Raw genomic sequence first — 24,208 nt, 5'->3', positions numbered from 1 at the left:
AATACTTTTAGAATTGTTTTCACTCCATCATCAGCATGACCATGTAGCCTTGGTGGGGGCATCACAAATGTCGTTTGGATCATTCCATGAATTTTAATTCATGTATAACCACAACTTTATTCTAGTTCAAAATGTTTTGAGATATTAATGACGTACAGGCTATTTTCAAAACCACTGCTGCTATTAGGGTAGGAGAAAAATAGCCTATCTCAACTCATGATCTTGAATAACTCATAGGCTTGAATAATAATTCATGAACTTGAATAAATTTGCTTTTTGTATTTACATAAAAGTGTGGGTTGGAGGACCCAGTTCACTACCTTGGGGGCTGACTCCTTTGCTGGTTTCACCAGGAGAGCATGACTTAAACTTACACCTCTGCAAAGTTGAATTTTACATATTATGGAGCTCCAGGCTTGGTCATGGATAAACAAAATCTGAAATATCAAACCCATAAATGTAGGGCCGGCCGAGTGGCTCAGTTGGTTAAGAGCTAGCTCAAGAGTTTGAGCTCTGAGCAACAGCGGTTCGAGTCCAGCCCGAGCTGAGTAGCCACTGAGCTGCCAACAGGTAGCAGGATGGCTCAGCTTAAACAAACAAACAAACAAACAAAAAAACCCATAAATGTAAAATATCTGCTAAATTTAAAAACTTCTGGGATTTGGGCCTAGGAATAACTAGTAGCCTGAGAAGATTCACAGTAATATTGGCACAGGCCGGTAACAGGCACATTTTGTCTCTGTAGAAATGGCCCCATCTGCTCAGGACTGTCATTAGATTTAGTTTTATTGGGAATAATAGCAGAGCATGGTGAGAGGGGGAGATAGCTGAGCAGATGGGAGAAAGACTTTGGCCTTCTTCCAAACTTAGGTGTCCGTCCCCGTGTTTTATCTGTTCCCTTTTATGATCATGGAGCCTCTCACAAGCAGTAATACTGTTCCTTAATGGAGATGGGTACTTTAGACTGATAATACCTGTGCTTTTTCACAGGTAGCATATTTTGTTTTAAAAGCCCTTATTATAGTCACAAAACTTGGCATTAGTAAGAATAAATATTGTGTGAATTCCCTCAATGTAGTTTAGAATCTGATTGTTACAATAGTTCACATGTATCAAGCATTTATAGTTTGCCAGGTCCTATTCTCAGCACTTTAGATATATATTCACTTGTTTACTCTTCAATATTCTCTGTGAGATAGCTGCTCCCACTATCCCTATTTTAGAAAAGTAACTTGCCCAAATCACATAGTAAGTATCGAACACAGGCTTTGCCACAAAGGAATCAACACCAGACTATAGCATTTTTAAAGGGGCTAAGCGAGAGAATTATTTATATTAGTGATGATTGAAGTTGCACTATTCACAATTTTTTAATATGAAGCTATGTGAGTGACACAGGAAAGAGTTTATTATCAGAATATTATGTAAAACTGATTCATGCTGTAATTATAAGCTGCCTCACTCCCTTGCACCGTATAATCTCATTTTCTCCTTCTCTTTTGATATAAATCATTGACATTCTCTTAATCCGATAAAAAGTGCTTGGAAAATGCATTTTAGGGCCTTCACCCTTCCAAGTAAATTATGCTTTGTCAATAAAAAGTTTGGTTCCCCTTTTGGATATACTTAGCAAAAGCTTTGCTCACTGTAATGCTTGCTGCAGACGTTCTAGCAAGATAAGAAACTCAAGGCAAGCCTATCTAAAAACAAAAGAAAACAAAATCTTCAAATATGTACGAGAATGAGTATGATATGGAATCTGGGCCAATCAATAAAATTGGGCTATTTAGGCAATGATGAAAACTATTAACAAGAATTATTCATCTTTTAGACAGAGAGTTGCAAGTATACAGAATAGTCATGCCGTTACTGTTTTGACCAACATGGTTCCCTGCCAAGAAAGAATGTCTGCAAAAGTTAGAAAAGTGTTATCTTTTCAAATGTAACATGGAAGCCAAAGATGGATTTCTAGGGCTATTTAATTTTTCAAGTGGATAGAAAATGAGAATTACATTATTTATATATTTATCTTTTACTTTTATATTATTAATGCATGTGGTTATTTTCCTCTCTGAATTCCCTTCAATGCATAGTAGGAGGAAATTTTTCCTTTCATTCCTTAAGTTTCTAAAACCAAATGCCCTATAGCCAGCCTAGTTTCATCAAGGGAAAAAAAACCATTAAATCATAACTCTGGTTATTGTAAAATATTAAAAATTTGTTTCTGAATTCATAATTCCCCTAATCCTTAGAAAAGGACTATAACAAATGTGTTGAGTCTTTTTTTTATTTTAAGGTTATGGAAAAGTAATTAATATCCACAAGCCTAATCATTCCAACTTGTACGGAGCATAAAAACATAAGAACTATGTGAATCAAATTTCCCCTTTTTGTTTGGGTTTAAAGCTCCATATTATGTTAAAAGGTATTTAATGTTTGAAAGCTTTGACCTTGTCTGGGATAGGAGCCAGTTCAACCTTTTCTTGGACAGAGTTAAGCCCAAGTCATATGATCAATAAATGCAACCAGCATAGTAAATGTACTCGTAGCCGGGCCCTTGTCTGCAGAAAAGACGCTGCCAGATAGTGCAGACCACACAACACTGGCAAAGGAACTTTTCAAATCCTTTCATCCCTCAAATCTTTCGAAACCAACTACCTATTTTCTCCACTGTCCTTCATCTAGTAAGCATAGGCTTTTTATTTTTCTTCTGACTAGAAATAACATGGTCTTTTTTTTTCTAGAGTAAATCCAACTTCTTTTTTTTTTAATTTATTGGGGTGACAGTGGTTAATAAGATTACATAAGTTTCAAGTGTACGTTTCTATAATACATCATCTCTATATCACATTGTGTGCTCACCACCCAGAGTCAGTTCTTAAATATATATATACACATGCATACATACATACATATATACCAGGGGTGCCAAAAAAATGTACATGAGTGGATACTTTGGTCAGCATTGCTCAAGCAGTAGTTTGCCGTAATCAGAAGTGTCTGGACCCTGATGTTAACCACTTTGAGCACCTCTTGTCATTGCAGAAGTCAAACTTGACTTGTATTCATCTTTTGTTATCGGTATATATTGAGTATTACAATTTTAATGCAGTTTTTTTCCTTTCTTAAAATGTGTGTACATTTTTTTGACACCATATACATATAAAAAAGTAGCATGTGCAAAGATTGGTAATGCCAGTACTATTAACAACAAGCTGGTCATTGTAATTACAAGCATAATTTATTGACCTTCTACATATTTTAGTTTGTACATTCCATATTATTTATAATAAATAACACATTATATGCAGTTACATATAATAGTAAGCTATGAGATATGAGATGTATACATAGAATATATAATGCACAGCATAAATACATATCATCTCCTATGTATCATACATCTGAGAGATGAGAGCAATGACAAAGCCTATCCTGTGCTGAACACTGTTCTAAAAAACTCTGTATGCATTGACTCATCTAATCCTTGTAAAAAGATGTAAGAGATTGAGAGAACAGAGATGGGACTGAACATAGGTAATCTAGCACCCAAGTCCATGCCATTCAATTCTGTTGTTCCCATATTCCACGAATGGTCCCTATAATCATTGCTGTTATTGAATCCTAATAAGGATTGTGGAACATATGTCCAACCTTTTAACTTGTCAGCCCCTCAGCCTCCAACACAGTAGTCATCTGTTTGGGAGACTTGCTCTGACTCTTTATCTAAGAAGGGCTCTCAGCACATTTAATGTTTTCAAGTCACTGGATACCTTTGTTTGAAAGTTGTCTTTTCCTGAACTTTGTGAGTGATTTTAAATCTTCGCATAAATATTAATAACATAGTAGTAGTAAAAATGTAAAGAATAGTTTTGTCTTCACACTCTGTATTTATAAATGTAGTTATTTCTTTTCCTGATTATGTAAGTGGAATTTATAAGGTTGCAAACATACTGTAGCAAAATTTCAAGCAATCAATGTCCATGAGGATAGAAAAATCTGGAAAAAAAAATCTGATTAACCAGTCAAGGTAGGGTAAAATTTAATAAAGAAATGGGTGACATCAGTTTCCTTTAGAAAAATGTTTCCTTGACATTTTCACTTATTCTTAATTTAAATTTCACCAGTAAGTTTCCAGCTTGGCCACTTGTCCTATGCCCTCTTTAAACTGTCCCATCTGGATTTTATTCTCATAGGAATCCTGTACTCTGTCTCCTCAAGGTCACTAACGCCTCCTTCATTTTAAATTAAAGTATGTACTTTCTTAATCTTTATTTGTCTTGACTTCTGTGGAATATTTGATTAAGTTGATCACTTCCCCAACTCAAAATCCATCCCCATCTTTTATTGAATTCCATTAATCAGGTTTTTATATTTTGTCTTTGCTTGCATCTCTATTTTCTCAACAAATATTCATTTAGTACCCACTGTAGGTGAGGCACTGCTCTAGGCACTGGGGACAGTAGCGAATAAAATAAAGTTCCTGCTTACATAAACGTTATTGACGTATTTTCTCTCCACTGGTTGTTCACCGATGCCCATTCTTGGGTCCTCCTCCCTGCCCCACACACCTCTTTCCACTTTTTTCTTTACTCCTTTAAATAATACATCTTCAAGCTATCAGCTACTACTTTCAAGCATATTATTCCCAGTACCATTTTGAATTAGGTAGACATGCGATTCAAATCTTGGATCCAGTAGTTGTTATTAATCATAACCATTGGTAAATTACCAAAATATTCTAAGCCTCAGCTTTTTTTTAAATCTGTAAAATGGGGATAATAATCATACCTATACCATAAGGTCGTTGTGAGATAAATTAGAATATGCATATAAAGTGTTTAAATTATCTGGCACTTAACAAGCATGCTATTGTTTGTGGCCCTTCCTTTCTTATTACCTTATTCTCTTGTTCATATTCTTATGAGTGGTCTGCGTCCAGTAGACCATCTCTAACAGATCAATAAACTTCCTCTTTTGGATGACTATGCTACATCAAACGCTACACATCCCAAACCATGATATTTTTCTTTGCTCATATGTTAGCCCTCTCCCTGAAGCTTTTCATTTAGATCACCGTCTTTATGAGTCTCAGGTCACTGGAGTTGAAAATTGTGAACTCCTACATCTCCTTAATCACGCAGGAACAGTCACTATTGAAACTTCTAGGCATTTTCAGGATATGATCCATACTTTATTCATTGTAATATCTCCAGTTGTAATACAAAACCGATGCCCCCAAAATGCTTGTTGAGTGAAAAAGTGAATTTAAACTAAGGAAGACAAAAGACTAGCTAGAGCTGATGTTGAGGAAAATGAGCAAGAACAGAAGGTTAAGGGATTAGTTGAGGGGGAACCTTGAGACAGGGAGGGGAATTTCACATTTATAATCTTGAAGGTTAGTAAATTCCTAGGGATTATGAGGACATACTGATGGGTGCCTGTTGTCAAAACAGAAGGAGAACCAGCCCTCAGGAGAGCAGCTTACTTATTTATGTGCTCCCAAATAGGCATGTATCTTTTATCCTTTAACTCTGAGGAAATACATGGATAATCTATCCTTTGAATGACAGTTCTCGCCATTGTTTTCCTACCTGTTAGCTATCTGTGCTCCAAATTTAATGCCTCAGGGAAAACACTTCAAGTTGTTTCCTTTAATCGAAGTTTAGCTCTATGCCCACACAGTCAGCTACTGTTGTTGCATGTATCTCGACCTTTAGCTAGCCTCCAAGATGCTTTAGTAGTCAATTGCCAGGGGAATGGTGTGTTCCCCATAGCTGGGCCCTCCAATAGTCAAACTGCCACATTCAGGCTACATCAATTACAGTGATCGCTCTCCAAATATAATCCCATTACAGATATGTTTCTCTCCTTGGGTAGACTCTAGGGGAAATGAATCAATTTCTAAATAAATACTATTGTGTTTAGAATAATTGAAATAAGCATAAGTCTTTGAAAGATTTGGATAACTTTTCCACATGGGAAAGAAATACTTGTTGCAGTCAGAAGGAATATAATATGTCGTGTTTTTCTCTTATTGTTCATGATGAAAATTCATGCAAATAATGTGTTCTCCCTATGCCAAGGACCAAATTTTACCTCTACTGTAACACTGAACCATCAATAATAATTATTGTAGTATGTAAGTGTATAGAACTTAGTATGCAATGAAATGTGTAATAGCTAAATATTATGGTTTTTTAAAAATTCTTTTTCCAAAACCTTTATTATATTGGCATTTCAATTAATTAAAGATTTAAAAATTCCAAGTCTTATGTTTTGGCGATAAAATGGTCTGTACTTTTGGAAACTTTAATAGCATATTTGAAAATTGAACAAAAACAAATGCCTATTATCATTTACAACAATGATTTTAAAAAATTATAGTCTGAGACTGAGATAATGGTTAGCTAATTTAAATGTTTATAAGCAATTTATGCATATTTGATGGAATTTAATCAAAACCAACTAAAATATAAGAATAACCAATAAGATTAACATTTAAATTAACATTTAAGTTAAATTAACATTTTAGCATAGTAATCTTTATTTTTATCTATAGGCCTATCCATCCTACAGATTCTATTTTAAAACATATCTGATACATGTTTCTTTACAACAGACATAATTTTCACTTGACTTTATTTTCCCTTTTTTCGTCAGGTATTTTGCAATATGGATCTTAATGGGGGAGGTTGGACTGTAATACAGCATCGTGAAGATGGAAGTGTGGATTTCCAAAGAAGTTGGAAAGAATATAAAATGGTAAGACAGAAAAACTTAGTAATTTTTTTATGTTTGATCATGAGGTTCCCTTCAGCACACTATGTGACAAATCCTTGTTAAGTCTTTTTCAGGTATTTTTTAAATAAAATGATAAATTAGTGAAATTATTTTCATTAAACACAAAACACTCATAAATCATTTTCAGTAAATTATTCCCATGTGTGCCTTAGAAGGAAAAAAGTATCACTGAAGTTCTTCGGCGAACTGTGAGGTATTGCCTGGATTTGTTCCTGGTTGAATGAGGGTGGGAAAGCTAGAACTCAGACCCAGGCTGGGTACTTGAGCCAGGACAGGGAGGCGTGCAGGGCTGTGGATTGTGGAGCAGGACAGCTGCCACCAATGACCTCAGTGGCTGACAAGTTCTTGCTGGCTGTTGACTGAGCGCTCCTCCATGTAGCTAGGTTGGCCTTCTCCTAATATGGTGATCCAGGGTCATGAGACTTCTAATGTGGGAGTTGGCATCCCTCAAGCCCCAAAATAGAAGCTTCCAGGTCTTTTTAAGGTTTATTAGACCCAGAAATTGCATGGCTTCACTTTCACTGCTTGTTTTTGTTGTTAACATTGATGACAGGGCCAGTAGAAATTCAAGGTGAGAGGAGCTCACAAAGGTGTGAGCTGTGAGGCATGGTTCATTGGGGTCTCCCAAATAACAGCAGACATCATTATCATCATCACCATGTTCCTAGCTAACGTTCTCAATGCTTAACATGTGCCAGCCCTATACATACATACTTATCTAATATTTTACATCAAACCTATAGCTAAATATGGCTAATACTGCCCCTACTTTAAGAGGAAAATGAACAAGTTGGGAGATGAATTTTTCCAAGATAATATAGTAGATGATTGAAATAATTCATAATCCAATAATCACATAGCCAATGCCTATAATATTAAGTATTAAAATCTGTTGACAGACTATCAAGGTACAGTAATGGCAAGGGGTTTCCATTTATGGGCTAATTCTCATTTTTTTTAACATCTAAATCTTCTGGATAATTCTTCTCTTGACAATTTTTTGACAAATTCCTCTCTCAGAAGGTAAAGAAAAAGGTGAAGAGAAATGCTCTACTAGCCTAAATTCTGTCTTGCTGTTCTTGTAAACAATGTGTAAAAACTGTGGTTGGTTGACACCCCAGTTCACCCATTAGTAGGTTTATAGTTGGTTGAATGACAGTAAACAAAGGGATTTAATAAATAAAGGGAGGTCTCTGGTGGTGTCTCTGTGTCTATAACATTCTTATCAAGATACCCAGTTGAACACTATGAAAGTAGGTTAATAAAGTTTGGAGTTACACAAAATTGGAACCTTGATGTCTTCAATAAATGATAAACTCACGATAGAAAGATAGGCTGATGCCAACAAAACAGAATTCTACAGAGATAAATATAAAGTCTTACCTGGACCAAAAATATGCAAAATTAACTGTGAGAATATGGGATAAAGGTGACCAATTAGCTTAAGAATCTAGTATTTTAAAGATGGAGAGATTTACTTGGCTACAAGCTCATTTTATGTTGTTGACTACTAAAAAAACAAAGATTTATGTACACAGTCTACATTAATAGTAGTTTTTAGTTTCAAAAAATGCGGAACTCATTGGTCTCTGTCATGGCCTGGTTACATGAAGAATATACTTCCAATTCTAGAGGTTTTACAATAACTGAACTTATCCCAGAGGATACAAACAGGATGGGAGGAGTCAGGAACCACACCTAGAGCAGGTGAATGGTCGGGTGTCTAACCTGGAGAAAAATGAATTATGTGTACACCTGTGTGATAGCTATTTGAATTGACTGGATGGAGGAATGTGGTACTGGAGCCTGCTACTCAAAGTATGGTCCAGGGACCAGCAGCCCAGCATTGTCTGAGATTTATTAGAAATGCAGCATCCCAAGCTCCACCCCAGACTTCCTGAATTAGAATCTGTATTTTAATGATGCTGTAGAGAAGGAACCTCCATAATGAATAGAGGAACATTCCAGAGAAACCAAATTTGACTGAGTATGAACACAACTCTAATGATTCTTAACAGCATGAATGGGTGGCCTGTTAAGTGGCGAGGACTCCTCTTCAGTAGAAACACCCCAGTAAAAGGTAAATCACCATGGTTCAGGATTATTGTGGAGAATTGGAATGCTGGTTTGATTCTAAGGTCTCTTTCTGCTCATATGATTCTAGGAACATATAGGGGTAAAAAGAGAACCTAAGTTCTAAAAGGGACACTTGCATTATGTCTAAATTAACAGCTTGAGTAGGTATTCACTCAGCCATTTACAAATGAAGTGATTTTTGGCAAATCATTTAACCCATACCTTTCTCAATTGTTAAAAGATGGCATTAATAATAATACCTTACCTGCCTTGCAGGGATGTTACGAGGATTAGATACAAGTAAAGCACTTGGCACACTGAATTTTCAATAAACAGCAGTTATTATTTTTACCCAAGATTAGAACATCAAAGACTCCAAAATTTTTACTTAACTCTGCCAAAAATATTTTGTGAACCACCTGAACTCATGATTAATTTCACCATTAAAATGGGATCTGAAGGAATCATCTGAGAATCAGACTATAGATATAGATTTAGACAAGTCTGTAATCCATTATTAATAATATTAATTATAATGGAAAAACGAATATAAAGTTGTCATCATGGTGACTTTCCAAAATAGTGAATTATTAGCTGTAAGCATCTGCTGCCTTCACAAACAAGGCATGTTAAATAAAAGAGTGACATGAAGTATGGCATCGATTTATGTCTTATAAGTACGTACCATATATATTTTTTATTATGCATTTTTTTCATTATTGGAATGAGACAAAATTATTCTTTAATCATAGCTTTTATGAAGTTTCCTCTCCCCGTTTTTTAAAATAGAAAGACTATCATGTTTAATTCAAACTAGAACAATTTATCAGCTGAGCGTCAATTCTGCATGGTCAGAAAATGGGTTAGGCTCCAAACTTCTGAAACATGTTGGCAAAAAATGAGTCTGATGACTTTTATGTTTTAATTAAAAGAATTCATCATATGTTACAACTTGGTTAACTGTCACCAAAACACATGGTAGAAAGTGTTTCAGTTGTTTCCTCCAGAGCTTTCCTTTCACCTAAAGACAAAATAACATCACTCCACACAAGATGGAAGTAGACTCCCTATGCCAGTTTTCATCAGTCACACCCACTTCTGCTCCCTGCATCAGAGGAACCGGCTGCACGGGTGCATACCCTTTCGGAAAACAAGAACTCCTTGGCATGCACCACTTCCTCCACAATCTCCATTTATCTGCTAGACTACAACCTAAGATGCCTCACTCCTTTCTAGGGCACTGCGTGTGAAAACAAAGTTTCATCCCACCTTTCCTCTCTCCTTCCCTTCATGCTGATTGATACCTAAAGGCTGCCTCTTGCCTCTTAAGGTTTCCAGAGAAAAATGTGTTCAAATGATCAACACGTGAAATTACAAATATATATTGTGTATTATAATTACAATTTTTAAATGTCTGAACATAGACCATTTGCTACTAATTTTATGATTAACATTGGCTTGAAGCCTACCATAGCCTACCTGCACTTTGTTTTGGACTTAACCTTCCTTAGAGGAGATTCAGCAACACCTGGTTTATGGATGTGTAAAGATGTTTGCTTTCCTTTCAAAACGATTGCTAAGTATTTTCCAAAATGGAAGTAAGGGTGATTCCAAATTGAAATTCTGTAAAATAAATTAGAGATTTAAATAAATGTACTGGGCTTTGGAACTTCGAAAAACAAAAAAAGATGTTTTCAGGAGGGAAGTCTGGAGAGGGCCTTTTTAATGAGGCACTTAGGGACCTATATTAACTCCTTTAAGCCATGAGGATACTACTTAGTGGTCTCCAGCAATATCACTTATCAGCAGGACTTTTGCACATAAAGTCCAATCAAGCTAAGAGTTCCAAATGGTACCCTAGTGGCCTAACTTTATGGAAGGTGGTGACTAATGCCAAGGAGACAACCTGGCTTTGTATTTAAAACAATTACCCTCATAAACAGAGCTTCCTATTGACACAAATATTTCAGTCTGAGCACTGGGCCTTCTGGGAGGTCTTTGTTTCTGAAAAGAAATTAAGAGCACAGTTTCAACTGCATTTTAACATATTCACATTAAAAAGAGAAATATATATATATATATATAATATATTATATATATATTTATATATAATATATATTATTTATATATAATATGTATTATTATATATAATAATATATATAAATATATATAATATGAAATGTAAACTGTGGAAAGAAATCATTCTTTTGATCTTTCTTGGGCTTGAGTGTCTCAGCAGTTATAGGGGATGCATGACTGAATTGTGAATGAAAGCACCTTTGGAAGCCTCAGCTCAGTAACCTTGACTTCTTATCTGTTTTCTTTAATTATTTGTATGAAAAGAGATGAAACCCATAGGATCCATGGACTGTGTCTGGTTTCAATTGTGTTCAGCTATAAAAAGTCAACACTTCCTGTGAGCATTATCAGGCAAAACAAATGAAATATCAGAGACAATTATTTGATTAACTTGGAAAAATACAAACCACAACTAGACATTTTTTCAGGTTTTGGCAAAAACTAACGAATACCCATTTTTCCTCTGTGTGCATTTTTTTTGCAAAATGTGGTTTTAAGGCCAATTCGAAGTCAGCATTGGTTGAAGATAAATTCCAGTGACTTTTGTTGCCTTTTATTAAAGTGTTAAAGGAAAAATAAAATTGATCAACAATCTATCTGAATTATGGTATAAAAACCTTTCATGTGATTGTGATTGGAGTAACTAAGCATAGTAGTTTTCATAAAATAATATGACATCCTTAGATTTCATTTATGAAAAAGGAGAATTTCTATTTTTATTACTATTGTTTATTAATTCAGTAAGGACTTGCTGCTTTTTCAGTATCAGCACTGAATTTTGTATAAGCTTTTATTTTTATTTTTATTGGTGTTGTAGACCACTTGGAGCGACATATAGACCTATGGTAAGCTGGTGTGTGTGCAATGATGTGTAAACCTATTTTTTAATGTGCATTGGACATATTTGTATTTCAGTCATGAATATGATTTTTTTTTCAAGGACAGTCCCATAATACGTAGTCAAAGCTTGCCTCCTAATATGGAGCTGAGTATGAAGATGAGATTTTATGCCTCTTCCCTGTGTTTTACTCAGATCATCTGATCTGGTTAACACTCATTCTAATGTGCCCTCAGAATAGCTATTTCACATCATGATTATATGATATCTCACCTTAGATATATAGCAGACTCACTAGTGGAACCCAGTGGAACCTTTTAAATGTACAGATCTCTACACCCACTCCAGACAAACCGAGTCGGAACCTCCAAGTCATCAATATTTTTAAAAACCTCCGCAGCTGTTTTTGATATGCACTCCTGGTTGAAAGCAACTGTCAGAACTATCAATTTATTAGCATGGGTTTAAGATCTCAACAATTACATCTTTTGTAGATCTTGAAACTTATGAGATAAAAAGAGAAAGAGATTTTAAAACATAGGACTAAGGGCAAGTTGAAGGAGACAGCTTCTCTTCAGCATTCAGAAGCTGAAGAATAGAAAGTAGTCTAGGCTTTGTCACAGTTTATGTCACAGTTTAGCTCCAGTTGCAACCAGTTGGTTTTCATTTCGTACTCAGCATTTAACTTCTTGAATTAAAATTACAGTACTCATTTGTATAAACCAACACTCAACTTGTCATTAGGAACACATTAGCTCCTACCATCTGAAAGCCTTTTACATAATTGTTTCAGCCTCCCCTCATTAATTTTCAGGCAGAGACAATGCCCTGGGATTATTTTCATTCCCTTTTTCATACAGAGTAGACAGGGACCTGACCTGCTTACCCTCAAATAGCTCCCAGTCTCGTGGGAGAGCAGCAAGTAAACAGAAAATTAGTATATATTGGGAAATATATACTAATATATATTTCTTCTAACTATAATAACAATATAATATATATCTTCTAACTATAATAACTGGATTTTCATTCAGTGCTTCTCATGTGTGCATGCTGAGCTAAATGCATTAGGTGTGTTATCTCATCCTTTCTCACAACACTCTATAAGGAAACATTGTTTTTAACCATGTTTTGCAGAAGGAAACTGAGGCTCAGGAATAATGTGAGAGTGTCCACAGCAAATATGTGGCCAGAAGGCTTCAAACTGGAGCAGAGACAGGGAGTAGAAATTATTTAATCAAAGCCAAGCGTTTGTTGCTAGGCATCAGATTCATGGTCTGCCTGATAAACTATCCAATAGACAGTTTACAAATGTGGGAACCCATTTTCCCTTTTTTCATTTATTTTTCATCTTTATGATGAAAGAGTTGTTTCTGCATTACTGACTTTTAGCTATTAGAAGCTTCCCTCCCTCCACTATCTCTCTAACGGCCATTTTGATTCATTGTAGCCCAACATTTTTTCTCCCATAATAGAGCATATGTAGATAATTTTTCAGGAAGGTGCATGAAGTAGAATTTTGGTTTCTCAAAACAGATTTTGTTGCTGTCTTTTCAGTTGCTTCTCCCTCTATTCTCAGTCAGAAAAACAAACTGTTTAGAAAGGGATGTTAATCTCACTTAGAGGGAGGTACAAGCCTGCATGCCAAGACTGGAATGGAGGCTTGCAGGAATGACACCAATGCTCATCCGTTACTGAGACTCGCCGGAGATCTCTGCACTTTTCCCTGGGGAGGCTGGAGAGGTTTATCCATGCAACGCTTTAAACAGCATGGAAATATGTGACCTAAAACTTAACACTTCATCATTCCCAGCCTTCTTATTCACATTTAGTATAATTGCCGAGTCCCTTCTAACTGACTACATAGAAGAGGGAATTGTCAAGTGGCTAGAGGAGAGTTTTGTCATGTCTGTGCTGAGAAGAAATGCAAGCAAAATCCCAGTGGTTTTCTTTTTCTTTCCAATGGCTGCTGCAACTGGGAATGTGCTAATTCTTTGACTTAAGTTCTCCGTAACTTTCTGCTTTGCTTATCATTGGAGGAGGTAAGCTTCGCTCTTCTCCCTGCTATGTAGCACCAACTGCCATAAGAATGTGTAAAATTCTTAGCACATCCTAAATTGCTCTAATATTTCCTGCCATTGTAGAACTTTTGCAAAGTGCTATCTGAGCATCTTAGGCACAGAGAAGAAAGGAGCCATTGGTGTCCTGTCCCCAATGGGTCCCACTTCTTTGCTCTGGGCTATAGGTAGATGGTCTTCAGGGGACATATACCCAGTGCAGTCTGGACAAAGAGTGTTCAGTTCATCAAAAATTAAGTTACATTGGAGAATAACTTTCAAAGTGTGCCTACATATACTACATAATACATTTTCTGTTAACTTTAAATATCAAAATATGCATTTTTTTAAAATGTCAGGCCAAACCTTGAAATTCTTGGTTGGTGGTTCTTTCATAAAACTTTCCCATAATGAAATGCATCAAATTTCTAGCTTCCGTTTTTTGTTTGTTTGCATGTTTTTTTAACTAAAGCAAGTAATATGTGTGCAAAGCAATGTAAGTTAAAAAATCCTCTAATGCTTTATTATTTTTCCCAGTCTTTGAGTTGTTGCAACAACACATAATTCAAAAGCAATTTTTTAATGATTTGCTTTTATTGAGCAAACCTAAATATTTAAATTAGGAGATATATCTTTCCTCACTAATATTTAACTTATTTACATAAAATTGTAAATCTTATCATTAGAATAATGGACTGGCATAAACAGATTTCAGACCAAACACACCTGTGGCTTTGGTAAGTAACTAAATTGGCAGGAACAGTAGTGCACAAATACATTTAATGCTTTTAGTATACTCTGGGCATCATCATATTTTAAATAGGGAATGGAGAACACTGATTCATGTGTTAAGTTGGTTAAAGGAGAAAACAGTTAATGACACTTCTGCAGTTATAATTCTACCTAGTTAATATACATTAAATTTAAAAGGAAATAAAGGTTTTCCAAATTCTATCATCTGTGTTGAGAAAATAAAGATTGCTGTGATTATTTCACTACTTCCCTCATAATTCTTCTTACTATAGACAAAACCTTTATTAATGAATACTTCAATTAACCAGAATCTGTTTCTGAAACATTAGAGTATATCCTGTTATTACTGGAAGTATGTCTTCCAAATATTAATGTACACCAGATAAATGGGGAGCTTGCTCAGATAAAGGTTCATGGGACTGGCTGTCAGATATTTTAACTCAGTGTAGAGCTGGGATTTTTTTTTTCAACCAGAGCTCCAGTGATTATGATTTAGTTGAGCACTTTAAGAAATACTTCTCTGAAACTCAACCAAATTACCTACAACAAGAATTCTGTTTTAAGGTTACTTCTCTGAATGTTATCACAAATTGCTATATCATTTTCTTCCTTCCTTCTTTCCTCCCTTCCTTCCTTCCTTCCTTTCTTCCTTCCTTCCTTCTTCCTTCCTTCCTTCCTTCCTTCCTTCTTTCCTTCCTTCGTTCTTCTTTGAACTTCAATGAAACATATGGAATACCCAGTTTATGCCAGCATTTCACTAATCTTTGAGGATTCACAAAATACAAGACAAACTTAGTCCTCAAGGAGGTTGTCGTCTGGTCAGTAAGACAAACAGGTAGATTGAGAATTACATTGAACTTCATGCATTACCGAGGAATACTTTACTGAGGCAGTTGTGAATACACAAAATCTAGAATGCCAGCAGTTTCTTAGGCTTCTTTATTTTCCTATCACAGGCATCTCCAACATGAAAAGTTGGCTTTCTTTTGGTGTCAACATTTTTTGTGTGTGTCCCACAAAGAAACTATTTTGAACACCTAACAGCCATGACTGGGACTGCCCTAAAGAGAACAATAGAGCCATATTGAGATTCAGGTGCAGAGCAGCCAGCTAGGTTCACTCACTAGCTCTTACTGGCAGCCTTCTTCCTCAAAATCCAAATCCATCCTGATGAAGCATTTAAATGATTATATACTAGTTCTGGATTTACAGAGTGGCTAATTGATATTTAAAAGTGAAAATGTTATGAACATAGGGATGTATATATTTTTTTGAATTAGCATTTTGAATTTCTTTGGATAAGTAACCGGAAATAGAATTGCTGGGTCATATATTAATTCTATTTTTAACTGTTTGAGGAACCTCCATACTGTTTTCCATAGTGGCTGCACCAATTTACAATCCCACCAAGAGTGCACATGGGTTCCCTTTTTTCCACATCCTTGCCAATATTTGTTTTTGTTGATTTCTTGATGATAGTCATGCTAACTGGTGTGAGGTGATATCTCATTGTGGTTTTCATTTGATTTCTCTGAGGATTAGTGATGTTGAGCATCTTTTCATATGTCTATTGGCCATCTGTATGTCCTCTTTGGAGAAATGTCTATTCAGGTCCTCTGCCAATTTTTAACTGGATTTTTTTGGTGTTAACTTATAACAGTTCCTTATATATTTTTTACATTAACCCTCTATCAGATGTATCATTGGAAAATATCTTCTGAAATTAGTCAGACAGAGAGAGAGAAATACTATATGATTTTGCTTATATGTGAAATCTAAAAAATAAGACACAGAAACAAAACAGAAACAAGCTCAGAAATACAGAGAACAGATTGGAGGTCACTGGATGGGAGGGAGGATCGAACGGGTGGGTGAAAAAAGGTGAAAGGGATTAAGAAGTACAAATTGCCAGTTATAAAAATAGTCATGAGGTACAGCATAGGGTACATATTCAATAATATTGTAATAACGATGTATGGTGTCATGTGTGTACTAGACTTATAGGGGTGATCACTTTGTAAAGTATGTAAATGTCTAATTACTATGTTGTATACCTGAAATTAATATTGTATGTCAATTGTAACTGAAAAGTAAACTTTTTAAAAATGAGAATGTTAAAGCTATAAAAGTCAAGTGTCTAATAACCTGTTTAAATTGTTATCTGAGCATAATTTGACTCCTGAATAATAATGAACACACAAAAAATAATATTGTTAAATAATTTGTCTGATACTACCCTGATAATGTTTATTAGAAAATATTTAAATTATGTTTAAAATATTTTATTACCTAGAATTTTATAAACATTTTCAAAAGCTATCTGTGATAGAGAAGTGTTTACTGGTTAAACCTATTAGTCAGATTCATGTAATCCAAAAACATCTCATCTACACAGATGGGAATATCAGGTTTTACTGTTAAAAATTAGATGCGGGGAGACACAGCAGAAAAATACTGGGTAAATGCTTGAAAAAAAGCGTGTAAAAATATACACGAAATATCTTTAAAAAAATGTATTATTATTTGGAACACAGTTACATACTGAACATGAGAAGTGTTTCATTCTGAAGTAACAACTGCATTTCTGTCTTCCTTCTCAGGGTTTTGGAAATCCCTCTGGTGAATACTGGCTGGGGAATGAGTTTATTTTTGCTATAACCAGCCAGAGGCAGTACACACTAAGAATCGAGTTAATGGACTGGGAAGGAAACCGAGCCTATTCACAGTACGACAGATTCCACATAGGAAATGAAAAACAAAACTACAGGTAGGTCCTCCACATCCCCCACCCCGTCCCCCGTGCAGTGCTCAGCTACCTTGGACCTACCCACTTAATATGGAAAAGTTTGAAAAAAAGACCTGATGAAAGTCATCCTTCAAATTGAAAAATCAGGTTGTTTTTCTAGGCTTATTACAAGGAGTTATTAAAAACCCTGTAAAAACTTCTTAAAAGCTTTAAATTTCACTTTTCATAGACTGATTATATTGATGTTGGCTCAAAATCCAGAAGATAGGGAATTAAGTCAAGCACAATATTATTGTTGTTGTTGTATTTTTATTGTTATTATTACAAAGATGTAGTGGATTCATACATATAAACCGATGACAGAGAATTGACTCAAACTCAGTGGCTTGAAATAAATACTCCCTTCCTTCTATCAAAAAGTTTCCTATTCATACTTTTTTTTACCTGATTTAAATTATTATTTTTCACATTATCTTGGAGGTGATAAAAGAAGAATCCATTTTTATATTTTTGAATGATGGACAAAAAAAAAGATAAAGCAAGGCATAATTTAGAATTTTTTCATAAATAATGTAAAAGGCAAAAAAAAAAATCCAGAGAGGGCCGGCAAAGTGATTCAGTTGGTTAAGAGTTAGCTTAACAGTGCGAGTTCTGAGCAACAGGGCCGCCAGGCTGATTCCCACAGGGGCCAGTGATGCTGCACCCGAGCTGAGCTGCCAACAGGTGGCAGGATGGCTCAGCTGGTGAGAGCACGTGCTCCTAACAAGGCTGCCTGTTCAATGGTGGGCTACGCCCGCCCGCAGCTAAGACTGAACTTGGCATCTTGAGCTGAGCTACCGCCCGGATGGCTCAGTGAATACAGCGTGCACTTTTAACAACAAGGCTGCTGGTTCGACTCCCGCATGGGATGGTGGCTACGCCCACCCGCAACTAAGATTGTAACACAGCACCTTGAATTTAGAGGCCACAAGCTGCCGATGGGCAGCCAGATGGCAACTGGCACCCTCCATAACTAAGATTGAAGAACAACAACTTGGCTGGTCCCCTTCCCCAATTTCCCAACACTGTTCCCCTCCCACAATTCCCCAATTAAAATAAATAAATAAATAAATAAATAAATAAATAAATAAATAAATAAAAATAAAAATAAACCCAAATAATGGCATCAATATACCAGAACATCATTGCAGATGTAAAAATACATAATCTATATGCTTAATCTCTCACTTTTTTTTTCCATGAGCAGTTTATACACTAGGAAAAAACAAAATTTAAAAAGGTTAAGCAGGTAATGCAGTGTGGCAAATTCATTTTACAGACATTTACTTTGTTACTTCTATGTTCCAGGAACTCCATGCATTAGCATATTTTACAGTCAGTGATAAGACCTTTTGTCTCCCAGACCTCACAGTCCAGCTTTGTTACTAACTAGCTCACCAAATATCTGGTTGGCATTCTGCAGAGAGCAGGGAATATATTTTAGTTACTTTTATATCACTCCTCATTAATGCAATACCTGGCACATAGCAGGTCTTTGGTAATTGTGTGTGCCTCAGTTTTGTAATCAGTAAATTAGAGTTGCGATGATTTTACACTCTGAGTTGTATGGTTATTCTATGAGTTATGGAAATGCAATTGTGTACAGTAAAGGGCTGGCATATTGCAACAAGCAAAATGCAATGACAGCAAGCAATGCCTTCTGCTTTTCTTCCAACCTGTGTGGCCGTCTCCTTGTAGTTCAACTGTTTTGGCTGCTTATTTGTCTTTTTGAGACATACCATTCTTTAGGACTTTGAATCTACAACTTTTTCCATGAACACATTTCATTTTATTTTAATGCATTGTGTTTGGGATTGGATCCGTGGAGACATAATAGTCATTTTCTTAACAAACAGCAATGATGTCACCACAACAAAGGGCGAGAAATAGATCTAAAGAGTTCATATCCCATGGGGGGAGGTGGAGAGTGAGGTTGTGCATAACAGCAACTCAAGAAACCAAAGAAGAGACATTTATAAAATGCAATGGAGTGTAAGAAGAAATGTTTCAAAGGAGGTCAATATTTGGAGAGTTTTATAACAAGAAAAACCACTGTAAAACATCAGGGTTACTCTTCTGTAAATGTTTTGACCTGAAATTTGAAACTATAGGAAACTTGGCTAATGTCAGACAGCCTGACAATAGGACTAGCAAATAATTAGCCTAGTCTTTTTCTAGGCTCCTGAAGAATTTTCTTTGGTTCCTTTCCAAAGTGTCTCTCAGTTCATGTGTGTGTGTATGTGTGTGCATGCACAATGTAAGGTGAGATTGGCATGAAGGGAACAGAGTGTTTGCACAGGTTTAGGAGAATTGTGGGCATCCAAAGTAGGCTTCAGGTGCAGGGTATGACTGTCATCCTGGCACCTGCATGGAGAAGGAGCACTTACCTCCCCTTAGAGTGGCCTACTGCTGTCATTGTGCATTTCCTATTCATTCAACATCTGTGTGATTCTGATCTCTACCCATATGATGCAGATCTGTTATCAAAAAGTAAGTCTCCCCTGCTGGAGTGAGGCATACAGTCTGGAATCCCCATTTTTCTTTCTTGAGAGTACTGTGAACCTTGAGACTCAGAACTGTAAATCCAGAAAGAACTTAGGAGTTTAATTCTAAATCTCCAGTTTTTTTTTTTTTTTTTTTTTTTTTTTTTTTTTTTTTTTTTTTTTTTTTTTNGGCTGCTCAGCTCAGGCTGGACTTGAACCGCTGTTGCTCAGAGCTCAAACTCTTGAGCAAGCTCTTAACCAACTGAGCCACTCGGCCGGCCCCTAAATCTCCAGTTTTAATGAAAAGAAAGCTGAGGTCCAGACATATGCAGCAGTTTGCCCAACGAGGGAGAAAAATTTAAATATGAGCTGTTTGACTCCTACCTAGTTCAGTGTGGTCCCCACTCTGTAACGCTGACAGAATAAAGTTGGTGGCTCTGGCCCCCTTTCCTTACAAGACCCAGCAGAAAGTAGGTCTGTATTCATCACCTTCTCATGCATCCAGTGGAAAATAGAACTCATTAAAACGTAACGCCTGGTCCGGTGAAAGTTTAGTTAAAATAATCACACTATGAAGTGGTGTTATTCACTCTTTCAAAGAGAATCGAACAGAAGCTTGGAAAGGGAAGCTGTGCCCTGTGACTTCCCTCTCCCCGTGTACCGTCGCTCACTCATGCTCGGGGCTGATTCCCCAGGTTCAGTGACGCCACGCGGACCCAAGTTACAGCTCAGATGCCCTGCTTGGCCTTCTGTGTTTCTCCACTCATTGCTCTCCCCTCCCAATTAGGATGCCTGCTTGTGATACATTATTAAAAAGTACGAATGCTGACATGTGTATTACTACTAATTCATAGTATTAAGTTAGTATTTTATAATTTATGAAATAATTTTTAACACTGTAATCATTTCATCCTGACAATTACTTTTTAAGGTAGGTGTTATTAGACACATTTTAAAGACGAGGAAACTGAGGCTTTGGTCAATTGACCTGCTCAAATTCAACTAAATTTCAACTAGAATCAAAACTATGAAACACATGCTTGATAGTTGTTTTATATTTTGTCCTCTTTCAAATGAAACTTAGAAGTTCTTTGGAAGGCGTATTATTTTTAATATTCTATCTTAACAGAAACTGTATTTTTAAAACTCTTGTAACAGCTGTGGCCATATGTATAAACCTAATTTAAAAAATAATCTTTCTCATGTTCTAGACACACACTGATTAAAAGTAAATGCTGTGAATAGATAAGCTCAAATGTACATGTAATACACATGTTTTCATTTTATCCTCTAAGGAAATTCCACATGATTTTCTCAGGTAGAAAATAAAATCTATAGAACCCAGGAGAATATAAATAAGAAAAAATAATAATGTAAGAGTGTCGTGATGAACACATCATGCGAAATAACAGCAGTCAATGTGAAATGATTCAGTGCTTCCTCTAGAGAGGTAGTATTATCGAGATTCTCATCATCTAACACCCAGACTATTATAGAGCCTGCCTGTCTCCAGTCTTGACGTTCTCAAATATTTCTTCTTCACTGTTGTGGGATGGTTTTTCTAATAGACAATTTCACTTGGCCTGGGACCTCCTCTGTGTATTTCTACCATGTTCTAATATCTACAGGTTAAAGGCTGCCACTTGAAAGTCTTCATGACCTGGCCACAACCTACTTGGCTCAGCTATGGCTATCATACCTTGCCCACAACTTCACCCAACCAGGCACTCCCTCCTATAATCATGTTCCAGAAATGACTTGCAATTTCCCTGCACCTTGCACGCCTTTGTTTATGCTGTATCCTTGCCCTATACACATAATCCCAGCTTTGGATACATCTAAATCTTTACGAGTCTCCCTTATTCCAGGGAGTCTCCCCTGATATCTATTGCGGTAGATACTGCGATGCCCTAATCCATTGCTCCCCTTCAGAACTGAAATCCTCCTGGGAACGTTGCTGGCTATCAGCATATAGCCAAGGGCTCCCTCCTGAACATTGTCTGTGGCTGGAGAAAGTCACATCACCCAGTCACTGCTCCTTCCTGCAGACAGATTGCATCCAATGACTGGTCAATATAGTAGTTTATAAAGATCCCTTGCCCCAGTTGGGGGCAAATATAAAGGGCCACCCAAAGTCCAGAATTTCACTTGAGATTAGCTGAGGTCTCACTGTGACTGCGTGCACTTCTCCCTCTGCTCAGCACTGTTCTTTTCATCCTGCCATGTGGATTGATCCTAAGAGCACTGCAAGGGTCCTGTAAGGGTCCCTACCCTGATTTCCCAGAGAAATGCATCACTCTCACTCTCAGGGTCATTTGGATGCTCTGTGCTACCACCATATGGCCGTAATACTCTGTGGCTAACTGTTCGGTATCCACATTCTATCCTGAAGTCATTAACGAGTGTTTTTTAAAATAACTCTGTGTGTGTGTGTGTGTGTGTGTGTGTGTGTGTGCACGCGCGCGCGCGTGTGTGTGTTTTAAAATAACTGTGTGTGTGTCCTTTCCCACTGTGTCTAAACTTCTAGAAGTTAGAAACCATTTTCATCAAAATTCAAAGTCTACACCTAAATTAGCCAAATTATTCACTAATAATTGATAGCTAATATTTGGTGAATACATGCTATGCACCAGATACTTTGTTTTCACATGAGGAAACTGAGGCATTGTACTTTGTACAAGGTCAGAGGTACTATTATGGGTAGAACTCAAGATTTGAGCTATGATCTCATAACTGCCCTCTATATGGCCATCCCTTAATAAAGGGAAGTCCAACGGTTAATTTCTGTAATTTAATACATTCAAAGTGTATATTCTAAGAGATAAAATTTCCCCTAATTCCATTTCTGTCTTTAATAATCTGAATGTTCATGGGCACATTATTTCATGTTTCTGGCTCTCATCTTCTGTCCTGTAAATTGAAGTATTTGTAAAGCTCCTTGCAGCTCAGAATTTATTTTCTAGAATAGAATTACCTTTATGTATACATTTCATTTTTATTTTATGACCCTTCAATTCTTTACACTTTGATCTCTCTGATAAATACTTCAATAAGAATTCCCATCAGTTTTATGGCTTACAGTGACCTTTTACTTCTCATGAAAACTTGCTGGTCCCAGTACTTAGAGTTAAAAAACAAATACATAACCACCACTACCCAAACAAATGCTTAAAATAACAGATTATTTATGGGCTTGGAGAGATGCTACGATCTACTGGAAAGAGCTCTGGAATTGGAATCAGAAGATTTGGAAACCATTAAATAGTGACGTCTGGTCTCACTATCCATTAAACCAACTTGGTTGTAATAATGGTTAATCAGCGAGACAGAACCATGATGAGTGTTACAAATTTAACTTTACACAAGTGTGAGATGAGCTCTAGAAGTGAAGGTCTGGAAGATAAAAGTAGAAAATCAGAGGAAGAGACACTAACAGACCCGGCATGGTGGCAGACAACCACAAGCTTATAGGAAAATCCCAGAAATCAAATACAGCCAGCCACCAAAGCAGGACCACAAAGGGGAAGGTCTAAAGAGAGCTGTGGCTTCAGAGTAGCTCTGTCACCTGGGGATGTGCAATCGAGCATCTGGTAGTAGCTCGAGAGGCATTGCCAGCAGCAGGGAGGCAAGCTGGAGGCAGAGAGGAAGGGCGGACAAGCTGGGAGCTGCCAGGTACCTCTGCCCCTGAACATCACCGTATCTGATGATGAGCTGAGAGTCAGACCACTGCTTCATTTCCACCTTCCAAACCTCACACAAAGTCCTTTTTTGTCCAACTAACTTGGTACCATCTAAGGAAGGAGATTCTGGGAAACACAGTTCTCAGGCTAACCAAGGGGACAGTAGCATATTCTAGCTCTACTTGGAAAAATCACCTACTGCTTTTATACCTCAGATTGTTTATCTTTAGTGGAACTAATATTCTTTTTCTTATCATCTGGACCATTCTCTTATGGGGACCCAGTCAGAAAAAGTATGCAAACATACTTTGTATTGGACAAACTCAAATTCCACACAACTATGAAAAATATTTAGATATTTGTAAATCAAGTTTTATCATACCCAATAAATTTATCATTGAGTCAATAAAAATTTTAATTAGATGTCTATATTGAAATTCACCCCAACACTGTCCCCAAAATAAATTTTACAGATTTATGTATTTATTTGGATTCAGGGCCCAATCCAGGTTCACACTCATTGCATCATTGTCTCTTTAGTCACCTTTTACCTAGAATAGTCTACTGTACACCCACCATTAATATTTTTGAAGAAACCAGGTCAGTTTTCCTCAGAAATATTTCTTTCTGGATTTATCTGATTCTTTCTTTGT

General features: G+C 36.4%; 1 protein-coding gene across 4 annotated transcripts in view; it reads left to right on the top strand.

Moving 5' to 3' along the window:
• Positions 1–24,208, top strand: part of ANGPT1 (angiopoietin 1) — a 254,882-nt gene that overhangs the window by 196,716 nt on the left and 33,958 nt on the right. For all 4 annotated transcript variants that reach the window (XM_019630086.1, XM_019630087.1, XM_019630088.1 and 1 more), the window contains 2 exons: positions 6,664–6,765; positions 17,208–17,374. In XM_019630086.1, coding sequence (XP_019485631.1) covers positions 6,664–6,765; positions 17,208–17,374 — 269 coding nt within the window. The remainder of the gene's footprint in view (positions 1–6,663; positions 6,766–17,207; positions 17,375–24,208) is intronic.

Source organism: Hipposideros armiger, unplaced genomic scaffold, assembly GCF_001890085.2.
Source record: "Hipposideros armiger isolate ML-2016 unplaced genomic scaffold, ASM189008v1 scaffold_889, whole genome shotgun sequence".
Classification (NCBI taxonomy): domain Eukaryota; kingdom Metazoa; phylum Chordata; class Mammalia; order Chiroptera; family Hipposideridae; genus Hipposideros; species Hipposideros armiger.
This window is presented reverse-complemented; position numbering and strand designations above follow the sequence as displayed.